The 20,973-nt window shown below is 47.2% G+C and overlaps 1 protein-coding gene and 1 long non-coding RNA gene across 3 annotated transcripts; both read left to right on the forward strand.

The window, feature by feature from the left end:
- The first annotated feature begins 1,455 nt into the window (after positions 1-1,455).
- On the forward strand, positions 1,456-19,119 carry BPNT2 (3'(2'), 5'-bisphosphate nucleotidase 2). 2 transcript variants are annotated; one of them, XM_081834522.1, is made up of 5 exons: positions 1,456-1,985; positions 10,626-10,785; positions 12,583-12,678; positions 15,130-15,291; positions 17,470-17,754. In XM_081834522.1, exons 1-5 carry the CDS (start codon positions 1,581-1,583, stop codon positions 17,589-17,591), a joined length of 945 nt encoding a protein of 314 aa, XP_081690648.1. In that variant the 5' UTR covers positions 1,456-1,580; the 3' UTR covers positions 17,592-17,754. The 2 variants fall into 2 exon arrangements, with proteins under 2 accessions (XP_081690648.1, XP_081690647.1); XM_081834521.1 differs by lacking the exon at positions 17,470-17,754 and adding an exon at positions 17,785-19,119 and having other exon boundaries at positions 1,462-1,985.
- On the forward strand, positions 13,248-14,149 carry LOC309326132. The gene is made up of 3 exons (XR_014150187.1): positions 13,248-13,331; positions 13,371-13,918; positions 14,054-14,149. It is a non-coding gene; the product is annotated as an uncharacterized lncRNA (long non-coding RNA).
- Positions 19,120-20,973: the final 1,854 nt, after the last annotated feature.

The following is a 20,973-nucleotide window of genomic DNA, read 5'->3' on the forward strand; positions in this document are numbered from 1 at the left end:
TTCCTTTTGTTGTTTAGTTGTTTAGTCATGTCCGCCTCTTCGTGACCCCCTGGACCAGAGCACTCCAGGCACTCCTGTCTTCCACTGCCTCCCGCAGTTTGGTCAAACTCATGCTGGCAGTTTGGTCAAACTCATGCTGGTAGCTTCGAGAACACTGTCCAATCATCTTGTCCTCTGTCGTCCCCTTCTCCTTGAGCCCTCCATCTTTCCCAACATTAGGGTCTTTTCCAGGGAGTCTTCTCTTCTCATGAGGTGGCCAAAGTCTTGGAGCCTCAGCTTCAGGATCTGTCCTTCCAGTGAACACTCAGGGCTGATTTCCTTGAGAATGGAGAGGTTGGATCTTCTTGCAGTCCATGGGACTCTCAAGAGTCTCCTCCAGCACCATAGTTCAAAAGCATCAGTTCTTCGGTGATCAGCCTTCGTTATGGTCCAGCTCTCACTTCCATACATCACGACTGGGAAAACCAGAGTTTTAACTGTTGTTGTTTAGTAGTTTATTCGTGTCCGCCTCTTCGTGACCCCCTGGAGCAGAGCACGGCAGGCCCTCCTGTCTTCCACTGCCTCCCGCAGTTTGGTCAGGCTCATGTTTGTAGCTTTAACTACACGGACCTTAGTCTGCAAGGTGATGTCTCTGCTTTTTAAGATGCTGTGTGGGTTTGGCATTGCTTTTCATTATTTATTAAATTTCTATACCATCCATCATTCATAGATTGCAGGGCTGTTCACAGTTTAGGAGGCGGAGAGATGATAACACGAATTGTTGCGGAATGTTTCTGAGTTGCCTCTCCCCCCCCCCCTTTTTTTTTTGCTCCCATGGATGCGAAGGCAAAAAACTTTCCTCCCCTTCTGAATCGCAGGTGGAGGGGTTAGGAGGAAAGGGCGCGTGGCTGCATTGGCTTCCACTGGGCATGTCTGCTTGAAAGAACATCCCATGCCACTGCGCAGACTTGCAATATCCACGGTGAGGGCAACTCTTCACTTTTCTTATCTCTACGCCTCACTGAGCTCCCGAGGCTCGCTTTGCGCACACCGTAACGCCGCTGGACTCCAACTCCCATCAACCCCAGCCGCCGTGAGCGACGGCAAAGCTTGCTGGGAGCTGTAGTCCTCCCAAACCCCGCCGCTAGGGGGCGCAATTCCCCCCACCTCTGACATACAAGCTCAGACGCAGGCGGGGCGGGAGTCTCTGCTAGGGAGCCACTAAGGCCGCCCCGCCTCTCACTTAGCCCAGCTGACGTGACTCCAACTCCCATCAACCCCCAGCCAGCTCGGCGGACGGCCGGGGACGACGGGAGTTGTGGTCCGTAATAACAGCCACGCACTCCCTGAGTCAAACCCGCCCGCCCCGGAAGTAACCCGGATGTTCCGCCGGACTCCAACTCCCATCAGCCCCTCCCGGCCGACCCAAGGGCGGAGGACGACGGGAGTTGTAGTTCTCTCCTCAGAAGTAGTGGCGCGGCGCCTAGCAACGGCAGAAGGCCGGCGCGGATGTGCAGGCCGCGTCCGCCCGCCTGAGGCGACGTGAGGAGGCCGCCATGGGCTGCTGCCGGTGACGGGCCTCTCCGCCTCCTTCTCCGGCCATGGCGCCCATGGGCATCCGGCTGTCCCCTCTGGGGATGGCCGTCGTGGGCCTGCTGGGCCTGGGCGTCCTCTACCACCTCTACTCGGGGATCCTGGCCGGCCGCTTCGCCGCCTTCGTGCTGGGCGGAGGGGGAGAAGGGGAGGCGGCGGCGGGGGGGGGCTCCGAGGCGGCGGGCGGGCCTCCGGCCTCGGGCACCGTGGACCTGCGGGAGCTGCTGGCGGCCTCGGTGGCGGCGGCGGCCCGAGGCGGCGCCGAGGTGAGGCGGGTCCGCGACAGCAACGTCCTGAACGAGAAGGCCAAGGGCAAGACCCGCGAAGGGGCCGACGAGAAGATGACCAGCGGGGACGTCCTCTCCAACAGGAAGATGTACTACCTGCTCAAGGCCGCCTTCCCGGGGGTGCAGGTGAGGGTGTAGGCCGCCTTTGGGGGCTCCAGGCGGCGCACAAAAGTCTCCTCTTTGACACCATCGACCATGACATCCTTCTGGATCAATTTCAATCTGTTACCTCCGAGGATGTGGACAGGCTGCTTGGACGAGTGAAGCCAACCACCTGTCTCCTTGATCCTTGCCCATCCTGGCTAATAAAAGCTAGCTGGGAAGGACTGGGCGATGGGCTTTGTGGGGTGGTGAATGCTTCCCTCCGTGAGGGAGCCTTCCCAGACCCGCTGAAAGAGGCGGTTATTAAACCGCTTCTTAAAAAACCATCTTTAGATGCGGCCACGATGGCCAACTATCGCCCAGTCTCAAATCTTCCATTCTTGGGCAAGGTGATTGAGCGAGTGGTTGCTGAACAACTCCAGGCACGCCTGGAAGAAGCGGACCATTTGGATCCCTTCCAGTCGGGATTCAGGCCTCACCATGGGACTGAAACTGCCTTGGTCGCACTGGTTGATGATCTCCGGCGGGCTAGGGACAAAGGTGAGAGCTGTTTCCTAGTTCTGCTGGATCTCTCAGCAGCGTTTGATACCATCAACCATGACATCCTTCTGGACCGTCTAGAGGGGCTGGGAGCTGGGGGCACTGTCATACAGTGGTTCCGCTCCTTCCTCCTGGGCCGTGTTCAGAAAGTGGTGGGGGGGGATGAGTGTTCAGACCCCTGGCCGCTCACTTGTGGGGTGCCTCAGGGTTCTGTCCTCTCCCCCATGCTTTTCTCCGCTGGGAGGGATCATCAGGGGGTTTGGGCTGGGTGTTCATCAATATGCAGATGATACCCAGCTCTACCTCTCTTTTAAATCAGAACCAGTGAAGGCGGTGAAGGTCCTGTGTGAGTGTCTGGAGACGGTTGGAGGATGGATGGCGGCTAATGGATTGAGGTTGAATCCTGACAAGACAGAAGTGCTGTTTTTGGGGGACAGGAGGCGGGCAGGTGTGGGGGACTCCCTGGTCCTGAATGGGGTCACTGTGCCCCTGAAGGACCAGGTGCGCAGCCTGGGAGTCATTTTGGACTCACAGCTGTCCATGGAGGCACAGGTCAAATCTGTATCCAGGGCAGCTGTTTACCAGCTCCATCTGGTACGCAGGATGAGACCCTATTTGCCTGCGGACTGTCTCGCCAGAGTGGTACATGCTCTGGTTATCTCCCACTTGGATTACTGCAATGCGCTCTACATGGGGCTACCTTTGAAGGTGACTCGGAAACTACAACTAATCCAGAATGCGGCAGCTAGACTGGTGACTGGGAGCGGCCACCAGGACCACATAACACCGGTCTTGAAAGACCTACATTGGCTCCCAGTACGTTTCCGAGCACAATTCAAAGTGTTGGTGCTGACCTTTAAAGCCCTAAACGGCCTCGGTCCAGTATACCTGAAGGAGCGTCTCCAACCTCCTTCGTTCTGCCCGGATGCTGAGGTCCAGCTCTGAGGGCCTTCTGGCGGTTCCCTCATTGCGAGAAGCAAAGCTACAGGGAACCAGGCAGAGGGCCTTCTCGGTAGTGGTGCCCTCCCTGTGGAACGCCCTTCCAGCAGATGTCAAAGCGATAAATAACTACCTGACATTCAGAAGACATCTTAAGGCAGCCCTGTTCAGGGAAGTTTTTAACGTGTGATATTTTACTGTATCTTTGCTTTCTATGGAAGCCGCCCAGAGTGGCTGGGGAGGCCCAGCTAGATGGGCGGGGTATAAATAATAAATTATTATTATTATTATTATTATTATTATTATCATCATCATCATCATCATCATCATCATCATCCACCTCCTCTTTTCATAGAATCATAGAATCATAGAGTTGGAAGAGACCACAAGGGCCATCGAGTCCAACCCCCTGCCAAGCAGGAAACACCATCAGAGCACTCCTGACATATGGTTGTCAAGCCTCTGCTTAAAGACCTCCAAAGAAGGAGACTCCACCACACTCCTTGGCAGCAAATTCCACTGTCCAACAGCTCTTACTGTCAGGAAGTTCTTCCTAATGTTTAGGTGGAATCTTCTTTCTTGTAGTTTGGAACCATTGCTCCGTGTCCGCTTCTCTGGAGCAGCAGAAAACAACCTTTCTCCCTCCTCTATGTGACATCCTTTTATATATTTGAACATGGCTATCATATCACCCCTTAACCTCCTCTTCTCCAGGCTAAACATGCCCAGCTCCCTTAGCCGTTCCTCATGAGGCATCGTTTCCAGGCCTTTGACCATTTTGGTTCCCCTCCTCTGGACACGTTCCAGTTTGTCAGTGTCCTTCTTGAACTGTGGTGCCCAGAACTGGACACAGTACTCCAGGTGAGATCTGACCAGAGCAGAATACAGTGGCACTATTACTTCCCTTGATCTAGATGCTATACTCCTATTGATCCCCACCACAACCACCCTGCGAGGTAGGTTAGGCTGAGAGGTGGCGGCTGCACCCGGAGCTTCATGGCCCAGCGGGGACTCGAACTCAGCTCTCCCTGAAGGCAGCCCTGTTTAGGGAAGCTTTCAATCCTACAGTGGTACCTCGGGTTACAGACGCTTCAGGTTACAGACTCCGCTAACCCAGAAATGGTACCTCGGGTTAAGAACTTTGCTTCAGGATGAGAACAGAAACCGCACGGCAGCAGCAGGAGGCCCCATTAGCTAAAGTGGTGCTTCAGGTTAAGAACAGTTTCAGCTTAAGAACAGACCTCCAGAACGAATTAAGTACTTAACCCGAGGTACCACTGTAGTTCGCTTCTGTTGGAAGCTGCCCAGAGTGGCTGGGGAAACCCAGCCAGATGGGTGGGGTATAAATAATAAATTATTATTATATTATTATTACAGTGGTACCTCGGGTTAAGTACTTAATTCATTCTGGAGGTCCGTTCTTAACCTAAAACTGTTCTTAACCTGAAGCACCACTTTAGCTAATGGGGCCTCCTGCTGCCGCCGCGCCGCCAGAGCACAATTTCTGTTCTCATCCTGAAGCAAAGTTCTTAACCCGAGGTACTATTTCTGGATTAGCGGAGTTTGTAACCCGAGGTACCACTGTACTCCCACGTCCCAGTGACACTCAAGCGGATTTACATATAAGCTAAACAAGCTATAGCTTAGGGCCCCACTCTCTTGGGTGTGGGTAGGCAAACTAAGGCCCGGGGGCTGGATCCGGCCCAATCACCTTCTGAATCCGGCCCAGGGATGGTCCGGGAATCAGCATGTTTTTACATGAGTAGAATGTGTCCGTTCATTGAAAATGCATCTCTGGGTTATCCGTGGGGCATAGGAATTCATTCATTTCATCCATTCATTCATTCATTTCCCCCAAAAAAATATAGTCGGGCCCCCTACATGTTCTGAGGGACAGTGGACTGACCCCTGCTCTTGGGGGGGCCCCCCCAAAAAAAAACTGAAAGGAAAAAACCTGGATGTACATTTCCAAAATATAAGATAAAAAACAAATAAAATAAAACCTACATAGAGCAACAGTGTTTTGTGTTGTGTAGGCTCCTATGATGTAAGTCAGGGGCCCCGTCTGCTTGCCTGCTCCCTAAAATATCACTGGTTTGCTCATTTCTATATATAGGGTGCCTACATTTTGCATGTGCAAATAGCTTTGATACCTATGAGGTCCATAAATTACCATATAGCATATACTCAACACGGAAAAAACTGTGACAATTTGTTGTTGACAAAAGGACAGCTGGACATATAAAGGGCCCCATTACCTTCAGTAGCTGAGGGCCGCATCAAACCTAAATGCGGCCCTGCTCAAGCCCAGTGTTTCTCAAGCTTGGGTCCCTGGCTGTTGTGGGACTACAGCTCCCCTAATCCCTAGAATCACAAGTTCTATCAGCCAGAGTCGGGTGCAAAAGAGGCACCACATTTTTCCGTGTGTGAGACGCCGCCATGTATAAGACCACCCCTATTTTATTTAACCCCAAACATTTTCAAACATTTCGGAAGTCAAGGAGACTTCTGGAACAGATTATGTTTGAGAACCAAGGTACGGCTGTGACTTAGGGTTGCCATATCCCTAGAAGCGAGAATCCAGATGATCAGCGGCAATGGAAAGTCATTGAGCTTTTCTTTTTGGGTGAACAACCACAAAGCTATTTAGCTTTTCTGGGGCAAACATGCGCTCCAACACAGACATTTGCTAAAAAATGTAAAAACCACTAGGGCGGTCAGCCTGCAATGGTTCCGGCAGCTTCTTCATGGCAGCTTCAGCAAGTTAAGTCGTGTGCATTCACCATCCGTGTATAAGGCGACCCCAATTTTTTACCTTTTTCTGTGTGTGCAAAAAAGTCTTATACACACACAAAAAATGGTAATTAGAATGAATGAGCTTCTGAGCCAAGGAAATTCGTTTTCAGAACCGGAACTGCACTGAGCTCAAAGTCCTTGTGCTCAAAAATCTGTTTTCCCTGCTCCCCATTTCACCAACCTAATTTAGGCAGGGAAGGCATTTTTGTTGTAGTTAACTGAGAACCAGAAACCCTTGCCAATTTAACAGCCCCGAGACCTACCAGTAGATCTCCAGTCTACCTTACTGCTGACCCCTGGCATAGATTTCCCTTGCTTCCCATTTTCTGTTTGCTTATCTAAAATAAGTTGTGTGCTTCAGCAGGGACTGTATACATTGGGGGTGGGGGGTGGCCCTGAATAGTCAAAAGATGTGTACAGTTTAGCTTTACAAGTATACATGTAGCTTTACGAGAAAGGTGGTGATTCTCACCTATGAGACTAAACAGCGTTAGTATAGTGTTACCTCTGGTTAATAACTTAATTCGTTCCGGAGGTCCGTTCTTAACCTGAAACTGTTCTTAACCTGAGACACCACTTTAGCTAATGGGGCCTCCCGCTGCTGCTGCGCCGCCGTCGTGCGATTTATGTTCTTATCCTGAAGCAATGTTCTTAACCCGAGGTGCTATTTCTGGCTTAGCGGAGTCTGTAATCTGAAGCGTCTGTAACCCGAGGTACCACTGTAATAGTAATAGCATTTATTGAGAGCCTTTTCATTTAAAGTATTTAACATACAAAATCTTTGGGATAGCTCTTGGGGGTAGACCAGTATTACAGAGTAAAAGAAGGACTTCCCGTATTTTTTGCTCTATAAGACTCACTTTTTCCCTCCTAAAAAGTAAGGGGAAATGTATGTGCGTCTTATGGAGCAAATGCAGGCTGCGCAGCTATCCCAGAAGCCAGAACAGCAAGAGGGATTGCTGCTTTCACTGCGCAGCGATCCCTCTTGCTGTTCTGGCTTCTGAGATTCAGAATTATTTTTTTTCTTGTTTTCCTCCTCCAAAAACTAGGTGCATCTTGTGGTCCGGTGTGTCTTATAGAGCGAAAAATACGGTACCTAAAGTGGTGTTTTGGCAAGTCTCCTGTCCCCATTTCCTTGGGTCACCTCTGCCAAATGCCTTAGCAGTTGCTATGTCCTTGTTTTTGGAATGCCCATAGACAACTGGGATAGCTGTTAGTAGAATATGAGCCTCTTAATCTCAGCCTCATGGGTCCAAGCCCCACCTTGGGCAAAGGATTTCTGCATTGCAGGGCGCTGGACTAGATGACCCCTGTGGTCCCTCTCAATTCTATGATCTCACATTCTCCAGGAATATCTGTGCCATAGTTTTGCCTAGGCTTACTTAAGGCTTTATTGAGCTGTCTTTAGAACGCTTTATAAGATCCCCATGTTTTTTCAATGCATTTCTCTGATATTCTGATAAGCAGAGCAGCAGGGAGAAGTCAAGAGTCAATATCAAGGTGTTTCTCTTTTTGATAATGGGGCATTATAATCAGGCCGCCTGATTTGCAGACTTCTGAACGGATGTATTTCTCTGGCCATTTGAGTACAGTGGTAGCTCGGGTTACATACGCTTCAGGTTACGGACTCCGCTAACCCAGAAATAGTACCTCGGGTTAAGAACTTTGCTTCAGGATGAGAACAGAAACCGTGCTGCAGTGGCGCGGCGGCAGCGGGAGGCCCCATTAGCTAAAGTGGTGCTTCAGGTTATGAACAGTTTCAGGTTAAGTACGGACCTCCGGAACGAATTAAGTACTTAACCCGAGGTACCACTGTATAATCCATGAGTTCTTTTGAGTACTGTATGTGCTGCTTACATTTTATAGTTAGCTGATTCTACTTGTTGGCAGGCTGTAACGAGAGATGATGTGGACATAAAGCTGCAGAACAGGTTTTCTCTAGTAAGGTTCCTGACTGCACTCTGTGATGACCTGGTAGATAAATTCAGCTTTCCTGTATTCACACATGTAACAGCTGCAACATCAATAACTGGAGAGTTTTGCTGTTCTACAGACAGTGCTTTTGTGCTGTGACCAGTGGTAGCTTTGTAGCAAAGGATTCTATTTACACTGTCTCCTTCTCTTGAAGAGACCAGGCTTGCATGCTACAGTTTGGTCTTCTTGTTTGGTGCCTTCTTGTTTGGTGCATTACTTAACAGTTTTTGCCACGTTGACGCTGGTTAGTTGCACCCTGTTTCTGCTGTGTTTATGCCCAATACAACCTATACCAGGCACCCCCAAACTCCAGATGTTTTGGAACTACAACTCCCATCATCCCTAGCTAACAGGACCAGTGGTCAGGGATGATGGGAATTGTAGTCCCAAAACATCAGGGGGGCCGAGTTTGGGGGTGCCTGGTCTATACTCACTGGTGGCAACTCTCCAGGATTCGAAACCGTGTTCTCTCTCATCCCTAACTGAAGTTGTTGGGTTGGACCTTGGGCCTTTTGCCTGCAAAGAGCTATGGCTCTTCATCTGTGTATGTCCTATTCTCATACTTTCAACCTCCACTGCTACTGCTTTCCCATTCCCCAACCCTCTGTTTCAGAGTATGACAGGTAGAAGAACTTAGCTATACAATAGGGACTGCTCAGGGTCTGAATTGTGAAATGCACGCTAGGGGTCTGAATTGTGAAAGAATCCAGTTATCAAAACATCTGTGTATTACATGTGATGTGACACCCACACCCAGTTTCATTTCAGTTTTGGCTTTAGCACTGCCTTGCTGCTTTAAGTCCCACATTGGGAAATTATATTAATCCTCTTCAGGCATTGTTAGCACTGAAGAACGCATGGGTGGGGATGAATGGACTAGCTGTGCCCCTGCATTGCTCTCCATGCGTTGGAGGGCAAACCTCTGAAACTTTGAGCCTCCTGGACTCCCTGCCTGTTCAGAACCCTTAAAATCCACAAAGACTGGATGTTTCTCTCTTCAATTCGTAGTGAGCAAAGAGGGGGGGCACGGAGCGGTTCATTTCCACTCTTGCTCCTTGTGTGTGAACATGGAAGAAACCGTTAAGATGCTCATTTAACAGGTGCAAGAAGAAAGCTAACAGTTACAGTAGTCATGTGTGTGTGTGTGTACACACATACAGTCATACTTTGGGTTACAGATGCTTCAGCAGTCATATATGTGTGTGTGTGTGTGTACACAGATACAGTCCCTTGGGTTACAGACCCTTCAGGTTGCGTTTTTTCGAGTTATGGACCCACCAAAACCTGGAAGTACCAGAACAAGTTACTTCAGGGTTTCGGGGGTCGCGCATGCGTAGAAGCGCCAAATCGCAACTCATGCATGCGCAGACGCACTGCTGCGGGTTGCAAATGTGCATCCCACATGGATCACGTTTGCAACCCGAGCATCCACTGTATGTATATGTGTATGTATGTGTGTGTGTACACACACACACACATATAAACATGTATGAATTGGGGAAAAGAAAATTTTCTGTAATTCTTGAATTATTATGAACAAATACCATAAACAATAAAGGATTGACTCTTGCATTTTGCTAAGCGTGCTCAAATCCGGTCATTATTTCATTGGATTTGGGTTTAAACCGTTTGGTAAATAATGTTGCTACTGGGTTTTCTTTCTTATTGCTCCATGGGAGTTTCGCATTCTCAACTGTCTCAAGTGAATGCAATCTCTGGGAATCTTAAACATGGCAGTTTGGCGGTTGTGGAACTTCTGTGAAGTTGGTAAATATATCCTGACTGCGTAACAGATGAAACAGATATATATGTAAGTGTGTGTAAGACATTGTTGCACTGTGGAGAAATTCCCTTTCACTGGATTACCTAATCTGAATTGATCTGAACTTGCTTTGGCATATTTGTTCAAAGCAAAATAAAAAATAAAGTGTATTTGGGATGAATAGATCCCAAACTGTTTCCCCCCATAGGCCACATGAAAATTGCTGATAGTCTTGGCTTAATGATTGTTTTGCCTGCTGTAGCAACCATAGTGCACTGTGCTTGGTGCCGGATGATTTTAATTGGTTCTTTTATTTTTTAGATGGTATTTTATTGTATTACAATTTGCATTTCACAAAACTTGTAAGAGTAGGTGTACATGCCTTTCCTGCATTTCATAGGTGTTCTAATTTTTAATGGGTTAAGTTTCTGGATACATACTGTGTGAAAAACAAATGGCACGCTGTGAAACAAAACTGTTTGGGAGGAGAATTGAATTGGCATACTGAAATTTAGTGGAGTTTTTGAGCAGTCACCTGTAACCATTAAAATACTGTATGCATGCTCTTTAGGAGGTGAAAGTTCCAGGGAAAGAATGGAAGTGTTGCAACAGTTACATGCTTATTTAATTACATACTCTCTCTTTGTCATTAGATAAACACCGAGGAACATGTAGATGCAGATGACCAGGAGATAATTTCTTGGGACCGAACTATTCCTGAAGCTATAAAGAACCAAATTCAGCCCAAATTGGTCCAAGCAGACAGTGTTACTGTGTGGATTGATCCGTTGGATGCAACTCAGGAATATACAGGTAACCAGCACTGAGCTACTTTTGGCTTACTTCTACTCTGTGTAGCACCCCACCCCTTACAATGGCATCTCAAAAGGCCAGCTCCCTATTATGACTGGGGGGAATTAACTTTAACATTGTGCTTGTATGCTATGGCTCATACACTTTAATTTTACGAAGCCTAGCCTTTCTCTGGGGGATGCCGGTGGTGATGTGGGTTAAACTACAGAGCCTAGGACCTGCCGATCAGAAGGTCGGCGGTTCGAATCCCCGCAACAGGGTGAGCTCTTGTTGCTCGGTCCCTGCTCCTGCCAACCTAGCAGTTCGAAAGCACACCAAAAAGTGCAAGTAGATAAAGAGGTACTGCTCTGCCGTGAAAGTAAACGGCGTTTCTGTGCGCTGCTCTAGTTCGCCAGAAGCGGCTTAGTCATGCTGGCCACATGACCCAGAAGCTGTACGCTGGCTCCCTCGGCCAGTAAAGCAAGATGAGCGCCGCAACCCCAGAGTCGGTCGCGACTGGACCTAATGGTCAGGGGTCCCTTTACCTTTACCTTTAGTCTTCCTCTTATACAAAAATGGAGGGAATTTGTCTGGTCATGTGATAGTGCTGCCTGTGGGAAACTGCTTTGCACCTTTTAATGGTCCCAAGGGCTTCTGGAGTGAGACCTTTGTGGTTTGCAGCATAAATCAGGTTGGAATTAGAAGACAGTAGGTTGTGTTTTTTTTGTAGTGATCCTGGGTGTGGCTTCTTTTCTTTCTTTACTTAATGTGTGGACTTATTTATTATCTATGTCATGCTTGAACAAAAATCTTGCAGGCTTCTGCTTGAAATGGGGATTGGTTGTGCGTGACGTGACATATTTTTGGATAGCTCCATAAACTGCCATAAGTTGCAGGATGCTGTCCAAGCTACTTAACATGGCAAACTGAACAATAGCAGCCTACATGGTGGCCTCCAGACATTGTTGGACTACAACTCCCAGCATTCCTGAGCATTGGCCACGCTGGCTGGGGCTGAAGGGAACTGGAACCCAAAAACACCTTGGGGGGCCCCACCCTGGGTTCTGTTGTCATTACGGCAAGGTTCAGATGTTAACTCCAAGCTATTGTTTTGATTTGGCCCTGTTGGAGCAAGCCTTGTGCTCCCTGTTTCTCCTTCTGTTCACTCACTTCGGTTCACGTTAGTCACGAACCATAGTTTGCCATTACCTCCAAAGCACAATGGTTTCTGCAAAAGAGGCAGTAATTAAGTTGAAGGACTGAATGTGAGCAGAGGAGGGTGTCCTTTTTCCTTTAACAGAAGGCAAAAGGCTTTTTCCTTTAACACCAAATCATTACACTGAACCAGCTCTTTGAGTGATGAAACAAAGCAATATTTTAAATATTTCATTAGCATGATTTCTTCAGGGATTTGGAGTAAAGGGGAAACAGTTTAAGAACTCAAATATGCAAAGAGAGTTAAGCTGTTGAACATGAGAGAATAATTGGTGTTCAATTACTGCCGTCTTAAGTGCATTCTGATTTATGTTGAAACTTCTGCTGAATATTAAATCCAGACTGTGTTTTGTGTTGGCTCTTGTGCATAGGTTAAGTAAATACAATATCTGAAGTCTAGTAGGACTGTGTACTTACAGAAATACTATTCAATCAAAATGATATAATATACAAATACCCAAAGTTGGATTTGCTTTCTAATTTTACACCTTTCAGGTTGGTGTCTTGCCTTGTCATATTTGGTTTAAAAGTTAGTTTAGTTTAGTGTTGTGCTTTACGCTGTACAAATGAGAAGTGTTGACATTCTTCCTATCCTCCCTTCAGAGAATCTTCGACAGTATGTTACTACTATGGTCTGTGCAGCTGTAAATGGCAAGCCAGTAATAGGAGTAATACACAAGCCATTTTCTGGATACACAGGTATGTGACATAGTTTTATTTCCATTCATAATGGCGTGAATAGTGATGTATATGATTCCTAACCCTCAGCAGGGTAAAATGAATTGATTTTAGAATGCTGTATTATTTTACTGTTGTTAGCCGCTCTGAGCCTGGCTTTGGGCTGGGGAGGGCAGGATATACCGTATTTTTCGCTCCATAGGGCGCACCTGACCATAGGGCACACCTAGTTTTCAGAGCGGGAAATCAAGGAAAAAAATATGACCCCCCCCCCAGCTCTGGGAGCAGCAGACAGCCCACAGCTCCCGCAAAAGCCCACAGTTTGGGGAGAAGGGGACAGAAGCGTGCAGCCTGTGCACTTCTCCCAGACCTTCTCCCTGCTTTTGCGGGAGGTGGGGGAATTCCCCCACCTCCCGCAGAAGCCGTGCGCTCTTTAAAAGGGCCGCACGGCTTCACCTGACTTTTCTGGGAGGTGGGGGAATTCCCTCACCACTCGCAGAAGCCGCAGAAGCCATGCAACCCCTTTAAAGAGCGCGCGGCTTCACCTGGCTTTTCTGGGAGGTGGGGGAATTCCCTCACCTCTCGCAAAAGCCCGCAGAACCCGCACGCTCTTTAAAGGGCGCATGGCTCCTGTGGGCTTTTCTATGAGGTGGGAGAAGGGACTGATGCAGCCAGTCAGTCACTTCTCCCTCCTGGGGAAAAGCCCGCAGGAGCGCATGGAGCTTGTGTGCGGCTCTTGGGGGCTTTTCCCGCCTGCCTCCCCCCTGCATTCGCTCCATAGGACGCACACAAATTTTCCCTTGCTTTTTAGGAGGGAAAAAGTGTGTCCTATAGAGCGAAAAATATGGTAAATAAAATGTTGTTGTTGTTGTTGTTGTTGTTGTTATGGTTGATGCTGTGGCACCTTATAGGTGCAGGGCTGGGCGATGTTAGATTTTCAACACTGCGGTGTATCACCAGCCAGACATTGTGGTTTGGCGATATACTGCGATGTTGAAACAAGCTGCATTGGTCCCTGTGGGAGCATACCAGCTGGCTAGACGTAGGGTGAAACTGCCACAGCTCTCACTGCCGGAGCCGGGGCCCCTTCACCCCAGTGCCTTGCAGGCTGGGGCCAATGCAGCTGGTCCAGGCCACTGCTCAGCTGAGGGGGGCAGGAGGGCTCCCCTCACCCCAGCTGAGTGACCCCTGACACCTCAGCAGCATCGGGCTTCACTCAGCTGTGGCGTAGAAGACGACTCCTCATCCCACCCCATCTGCAGTATTGGATCGCTCAACTGGGGTGGAGGGAGGCTTCTTCCACCCCCCGTCCCCCATCTGAGAGATCCAACCCCACAGCAGCATTGGGCTTTGTGCACCTGGGGCATAGAAGAAATCTCTTCCCACCCCAGCTGAGCTATCCAATGCATCTGAGGTTTCGAGGTTGCTCAGATGGGAAAGGGCAGTTTCATGGAGGCCCCACTCCACTGCTGGCTGGGGCAAGCCAGTGCCGACCTGGGGGCTCTGTTAAATGCTTGGCTGAAGGGAAGTAGCAACCGGGCACCCCTCAGCCAAGCAGTTTAAAGATGCGGAGGGAGGAACAAGCCGTATTGGCGCCTTGCCGATGTGCTTGGTTCTCCCTCTGCTCCGTATGAGGGCAGACCGTGATGTCGGTTTCACTCAGCGGTATATCGCTGGTGAAACTGCTGTGCATAGCTGTCAACTTTCAGATTTGAAAATAAGGGACCAGCAGCCTTGAAACTAAGGGATCAGCAGCCTCATCTGTCCCGGGGACAGTCTACGGGATATCAAACAATCCGGGATAGCAGCGGGAAACGGCGCTGGAATAAGGGAATTTCCTGCAAAAAAAGGGAAGGTTGACAGCTATGCTGCTGTGCTTCTGAGTCCCCCTGCTAGCATCACCCTCTGGATGAAGTTGCACTGCTAGCAGAGGGACTCAGGAGCGCAGCAGTTTCATGAGCGATATACCACTGAGTGAAACCAACATCATGAACTGCCCCTTATACCGATCCTGGGCGATATATTGATACATTGCCCAGGCCTAGTGTGGTGCTGATAACGCCAAGGTTGCAGGTTTGATTCCTGTATGTGACAACTGCATATTCCTACATTCCAGTTGGACTAGATGGTTCTTGGGGTCCCTTCCAACTCTACCACTCTGTGATTCCCTGTGAGATGTGCTGGCCAAAGGAATGGCATATATGCATACTAGATACCAAAAGACAGAATCATAGAACTGTAGAATTGGAAAGGGATCATCTAGTTGAATCCCTGCAATTCTGAACCTGTAACTGCGCTTGGTGGCTCTTCCTGAAATTCAGGAAAAAATAGGAATATAGAAGCATAAGGGTTTTTTTTGCCAAATACAGCTGGGTAGCCCTGAAAACCCTTAAGCTTCTGCCAAGCAATTGGAAGACCCAGCTACCCACCCACTGATGACCCACTGCCACTGATGACATGCCTGTTTTGCAGCCTGGGCGATGGTTGGCGGAGGATCAAATATTAAGCCTCGTTCTTCCTACAATGAGCAGACACCAACAATCATTGTCTCCCGTTCCCATGAAGGGAAAGTCAGGCAGCTTGCTTGGCAGACCTTTGGAAATAAAACTGCAATCATTAAAGCTGGAGGAGCAGGTTTGTTCTCTTGAATATATTGTCTCTCATTGTATTAATGTCGAAATAGTGCACTGTACGTGGTTGCAGTGTGAGATGTGGTCAAGGTTCTTAAGTTCCCTAATTTATGAGAGCAGAGGACATGGTGTTTATAAACGTAAGGGGTAGAGACACAGGCGTAGCCAACAGTGCAGTCCTGTCCGTAAGTAAGCTCCTCCTTGGGAGTTTGGTGAGACGTACTCCTAAGTAAGTGTATATAGGGTTGCTGCCATTGTCTTTGGCGATCCCTCATAGCCGAGTAAGATTGTCTTCCATCAACACGGTCTTAACGGTGTGTCTGTAAATAATGGTGGAGGCCAATTCTGGATCCACACGTCCTTGCGCCGTGGGAACATAGGATTCTGGGCGGGAGTTGATCACAGTGAGGGTTTCTTAAACATGCCTTCCTCTTAGCTCATTTTTCCCTGAGTTTGTGCTTCTTCAAAGTCCATGGCACCTTTGGTAGAGACTACTCCCCAACTGGAATGCTCACAGGCCAGTGTTTCCCAATTACCTTACCCATGCTTATACTGGATTTTTAAAGATTTGCCTTGAGAACACCTTTAAACCTCTTTTGTTGTCCATTGGCATTTTGCTTTCCATTCTTAAGTTGGGAATAGAGTACAGTCGTACCTTGGATCCCAAACACCTTGGTACTTGGACGTTTTTGCTCTTGAATGCTGCAAACCCAATGTTCCGGTTTGGAACCCAAACATCTGACGGGGCTTCTGATTGGCTGCAAGAGCTTACTGAAGCCAGTCAGAAGCCGCGCTTTGGTTTCTGAACGTTTTGGAAGTTGAACGGACTTCCGGAACGGAATCTGTTCGACTTCCAAGGTACGACTGTAGTTGCTTTGGAAGATGATAATCAGGCATCCGCACAACATGGCCAGCCCAACGAAGTAGATGTTGAAGAATCATTGCTTCGACACTGGAGATCTTTGCTTCTTCCAGTACACTAGTTTGCCTGTCTTTCCAAGTACAGAGGTGCCCCGCAAGACGAACGCCTCGCAAGACGGAAAACCCGCTAGACGAAAGGGTTTTCCGTTTTGGAGGCGCTTCACTAAACGAATTTCTCTATGGGGTTGCTTCGCAAGACAAAAAAATCTTGCGAGTTCCCGTGGGTTTTTTCCGCTTTTTCCGCCCTTTTCCTAAGCGCTAAGCCGCTTATCAGCTGTTCCGCTGATAAGCCGCTTCTCAGCTGATCGCTAAAAGCCGCTAGACCGCTAATAGCGCTAATCCGCTAAGCTGTCAATGGGCTTGCTTCGCAAGACGAAAAAACCGCTATACGAAGAGAATCGCAGAACGGATTATTTTCGTCTTGCGAGGCACCACTGTAATATGTAAAATTTTCCGGAGACACCATTGTTGGAATCTTTCGAGCCTGAAGGTACTTAATTGATGAGGAGAGGTGCTAGATTTTCACTAGGTAGTGGATCTTTGAAAGATTAAGAGTTTTGGAAGCTGTATCACCTGGCAAATTAGTTCAGGAGTGGTTGCCAGTTTAAACGTGTGAAATGATTACGGTTCTCCGGGCAACAGAGTGATCAAATAGTTAATTTAGAAATATATAATCTCTCTCAGGACACTGTTTATGGTTGGCGAACAGTAAAAACGTTGCCGTATCTGGTAGGAGTTAAACTCTAGGTTTTTTCCTTGCTTCTGAGATTACTCTGTAGCTACCAAATGAAAGTAGGTTGCAAAGTGGTCCTGTGTCAGATTTGCCTTGCAAGGCTGCCCATTTATTTCTCTTCACATGCTGCTGTTCAGCTGTACTATTGCCAAAGTTCACGCGCAACAAAATAAAAGCAGTAAAAAAGAGCTATCAAAAATACTACAAATAAAAATATAAAAATCAATAAGTAGTAAAATACATACTTTTTTTTTTAAAAAAAAACTGTCATTGTATAATATTTTCTCAGACTAAGAATACCAGCAGCTTTTGGAGTTTGATAAATATGAGTCATAAATATGATCATAGAGTTGGGAGAGTCCAAAACACTGTTGGTGGGTCTAGCATACACAATTCCTCAGTCTCCGTATCAGTTCCTGGAGTTGTCCAGGATGTACTGTAGCTGTCAGGACAAAGGGTGTGTCCTGCAGAAGCAAATACTTCCGTTTACCCTGAATCAACAGGTGTCTCTTGTGCTTTCTTTTGCAGACAGGGAGTCCTGGGTAAGAGGAAACCACCTACTTAGTCACACACGTGCAGCGAACAGTGTTCTCTGCCCAAATCTCCACACTGGTGATGGTGACCATGGGTGTATGTATGCCACTACATAACCCATGAGAGAGGCTGTAGTTTGTTCAAGTTTTGATCGAGCTTTCGAACTGTTTAGCTAAACCCAAAGTTTTAAGAATTTTCTTTGTGTAAAGAAGCAGAGTTTTGCATGGACTGCCTACAGGGAGTAGCTCAAACACACCCACACCTGCTTGTAAAATATACGTAATGAGCTCTCAATTATTTCCTACCCAGGATACAAAGTTCTCTCGCTCCTGGATGTGCCTGAGAAGGATCAGGAAAAAGCCGATGTGTACATTCATGTGACGTACATCAAAAAGTGGGACATCTGTGCTGGCAATGCAGTGCTGAAGGCATTAGGAGGTGAAATGACTACACTGGCTGGGGAGGAAATCAGTTACACGGGTTCAGATGGCAACGAAGGCGGGCTCATCGCTAGTATCAATATAGACCACAGAGCACTGGTCGAAAAACTCCCTGTATTAGACAAGGCATCTCAGAATTAAATTCTGAAGAGTGACCAAGTCAAGTCCTGCTTCTGGAGCCTGCAAATGGTCCTTTAGAGGTGGGGAAACGTGCGTCTGGCCTTTGGAAGATGGCAGAGGAATATTCTTTTGGGAGACTGCATAGACCCTGGCCTCCTCCTAGACCCTGGCAGCGTTCAGAAGCAAGGTTACTGGGACTCGGTGTCCTTAGGCCTCAACATCAAGCTTTTAATTTCTGAAACTGTTTCGTGTCCATAACACAAGGCCAGATAATGCTTGGAAGAACACAAGCATGTTACAGATCTGGTTCTGGAAAACACTCACATTCTGTTATAGTATTCTTTGTATTGTGTGACAAAAGAAAAAATTGAAATCAGTGGATATGTATTCTTCATCCCTTTGGGATACAAAGGTCCAAGAAGGCCAGATCATCTTCCTCGGACAATTGTCTAATCTTGGGTGCAATTTGAAATGGAAAAGGCAATGTTTGGGTCTATTCTTAATGTCTACCTGAAAATTCAAACCAGCTTAATGTGGATGAGAGTGTTAATATTTGTGTGGTTTTATTATAATCTTTAATTATAACATTTTCTGTGTGTCATGTTAAAAGAAAAGATTTCCCCTTGTACAGTTTCAGCTGTTGGATATTGCCATTCTAAGCTGTTGAATTTCTTAAAACTCTTTAACATCCCGTGTTCGAGCTGATAAAGAAGTCATTTATCTTTGGTGATCATTTAATAGGCTACTTGATAAGAGAGCGAGTGATATTATGAATTATGATTATGAATTATGTGCAGCTGTTTTTACAGGGAATCTAAAAGTGTCTTCCTGGCTGTCATAACTGTTACACTGTGTGGACATTTCCTTTGAAAGGCTGGCCCCAGTTTTTGATTTGTCAGTTCAAAACTCTCACCCTGTTGTGATCCTTGGCATTCAGTCTTCGCAGGAGAGTTGTAGGAATTTGCCACGGATTCAGAGGAACATGTATTTGACAACTTGTTTTCTGCCCTACAGACCTGCCCACCTCTTAATAAAGCAGCCTTTTTGCCCCTTTATGTTAAATAAAATAAAATAAAACCCTGTATCAGTGTGATGAATATCTGTGACTAGGAAAAACAAGATTTTAAGCTCTGTAAAAAAAAAAAAAATAGGCCTGTAATTTGCAAATGATTAACTGGTGTGATTAATCAAGGTTTGCAAACATATTAAATCGCGCCCACCACCCCACCAAGCAAAAGCATATGATTTGGGCCTCCTGGGTCTCCGGTGTACTGATTCACAATCTCTCCTAGATGACACAAAGGGCTCTAAAATACCATGTTTGAAGTTGCATAAAGCTGGTTATCTGAATGTGGCGGGGGATGCAACTCATAAAACCATGTCTCGTTTTCAGTTTTCCTACAAAGGATTTTCTGGTGCTTTTGGTTAGTATATTAACTGGATCATTTTCATTTTTAAAAACAGGTAATTAGTAACTAACAGCGATCCGACACACTTCTGCTCAGAAAAAAAGTAGTATTGTCTTCCACGGAGCTTATTCCCAGTTAAGGTGCATATAGTTTTCTATAGCAGAGTTGAACCATGGAACTCCCTGCCACAAGAGGCAGTGGTGGCCACCAATTTGCAACTTCCGCTCAGGATTCTCCCCAGGCTAAACCTGGCTTCACCCAGCGTGCTCTGCACCCTCCTCAAATGCTTTTGCCTGGCTGCGGAGTTTCCTGGAACAGTGAATCTTCATTTTCCAATGCAATTGTTCAAGATAAAATCTATCTTGGAAAGAGAAGAAATGAGCACTGAACCGCTGATATAGTACAAGTGAATTCTTTATTTACTGTTTTTGCGAGTGTTAAAGATAAAACCTATTTGGGAAAGAAAGTATATCTGCCTTTTCAGTGGACCTTTATTGTTTGTTTACATATAATTGCCTCGGTGATAGTATCTTGTGTTTGCAGTAGCCGTTGTAACGCCACCCTGATCGCTGTTTTATTGTTTAAAGCGGCATCTTACCACTTCCGATGGACAGTGCAAATGGGTCCTGAGGTTTCCTCCCCTCATTTTGGTGAAACTGCTTGGAACACAGCTTGTTTCATCAGATGATGTGTCTTCCTGAAATTGACATGCACGGTGGTGAATGGAGAGTTGAAAGAAATGTGGAAAGAACAGACTTCAAATGGTGACAGACGGGAATTGCTCCATCATTTGCAAACCAGCAGAAGTCCACTTAGAATCATAGAGTTGGAAGAGACCACAAGGGCCATCGAGTCCAACCCCCTGCCAAGCAGGAAACACCATCAGAGCACTCCTGACATATGGTTGTCAAGCCTCTCCTTAAAGACCTCCAAAGAAGGAGACTCCACCACACTCCTCGGCAGCAAATTCCACTGTCCAACAGCTCTTACTGTCAGGAAGTTCTTCCTAATGTTTAGGTGGAATCTTCTTTCTTGTAGTTTGGAACCATTGCTCCGTGTCCGCTTCTCTGGAGCAGCAGAAAACAACCTTTCTCCCTCCTCTATGTGACATCCTTTTATATATTTGAACATGGCTATCATATCACCCCTTAACCTCCTCTTCTCCAGGCTAAACATGCCCAGCTCCCTTAGCCGTTCCTCATAAGGCATCGTTTCCAGGCCTTTGACCATTTTGGTTGCCCTCCTCTGGACACGTTCGTTTGTCAGTGTCCTCCTTGAACTGTGGTGCCCAGAACTGGACACAGTACTCCAGGTGAGGTCTGACCAGAGCAGAATACAGTGGCACTATTACTTCCCTTGATCTAGATGCTATACTCCTATTGATGCAGCCCAGAATTGCATTGGCTTTTTTAGCTGCCGCGTCACACTGTTGGCTCATGTCAAGTTTGTCGTCAACCAACTTGCAGTCTCCCTTCAGGGTTCCTTCCTTCAGGTAGCACCACGACATTCTGGGATCAAATTAGAAACTG

The sequence above is a fragment of the Podarcis erhardii genome (genome assembly GCF_964252035.2).
Source record: "Podarcis erhardii genome assembly, chromosome: 12".
Taxonomy (NCBI): Eukaryota; Metazoa; Chordata; class Lepidosauria; order Squamata; family Lacertidae; genus Podarcis; species Podarcis erhardii.

Bases quoted from the DNA above. Each gene is read 5' to 3' on its own strand.
- BPNT2 (XM_081834521.1), top strand. From the start codon at position 1,581: ATGGCGCCCATGGGCATCCGGCTGTCCCCTCTGGGGATGGCCGTCGTG. The intron at 12,679-15,129 runs GTATGTGACATA...CCTGTTTTGCAG, and splicing joins GCCATTTTCTGGATACACAG to CCTGGGCGATGGTTGGCGGA. The intron at 15,292-17,784 runs GTTTGTTCTCTT...TTTCCTACCCAG, and splicing joins CATTAAAGCTGGAGGAGCAG to GATACAAAGTTCTCTCGCTC.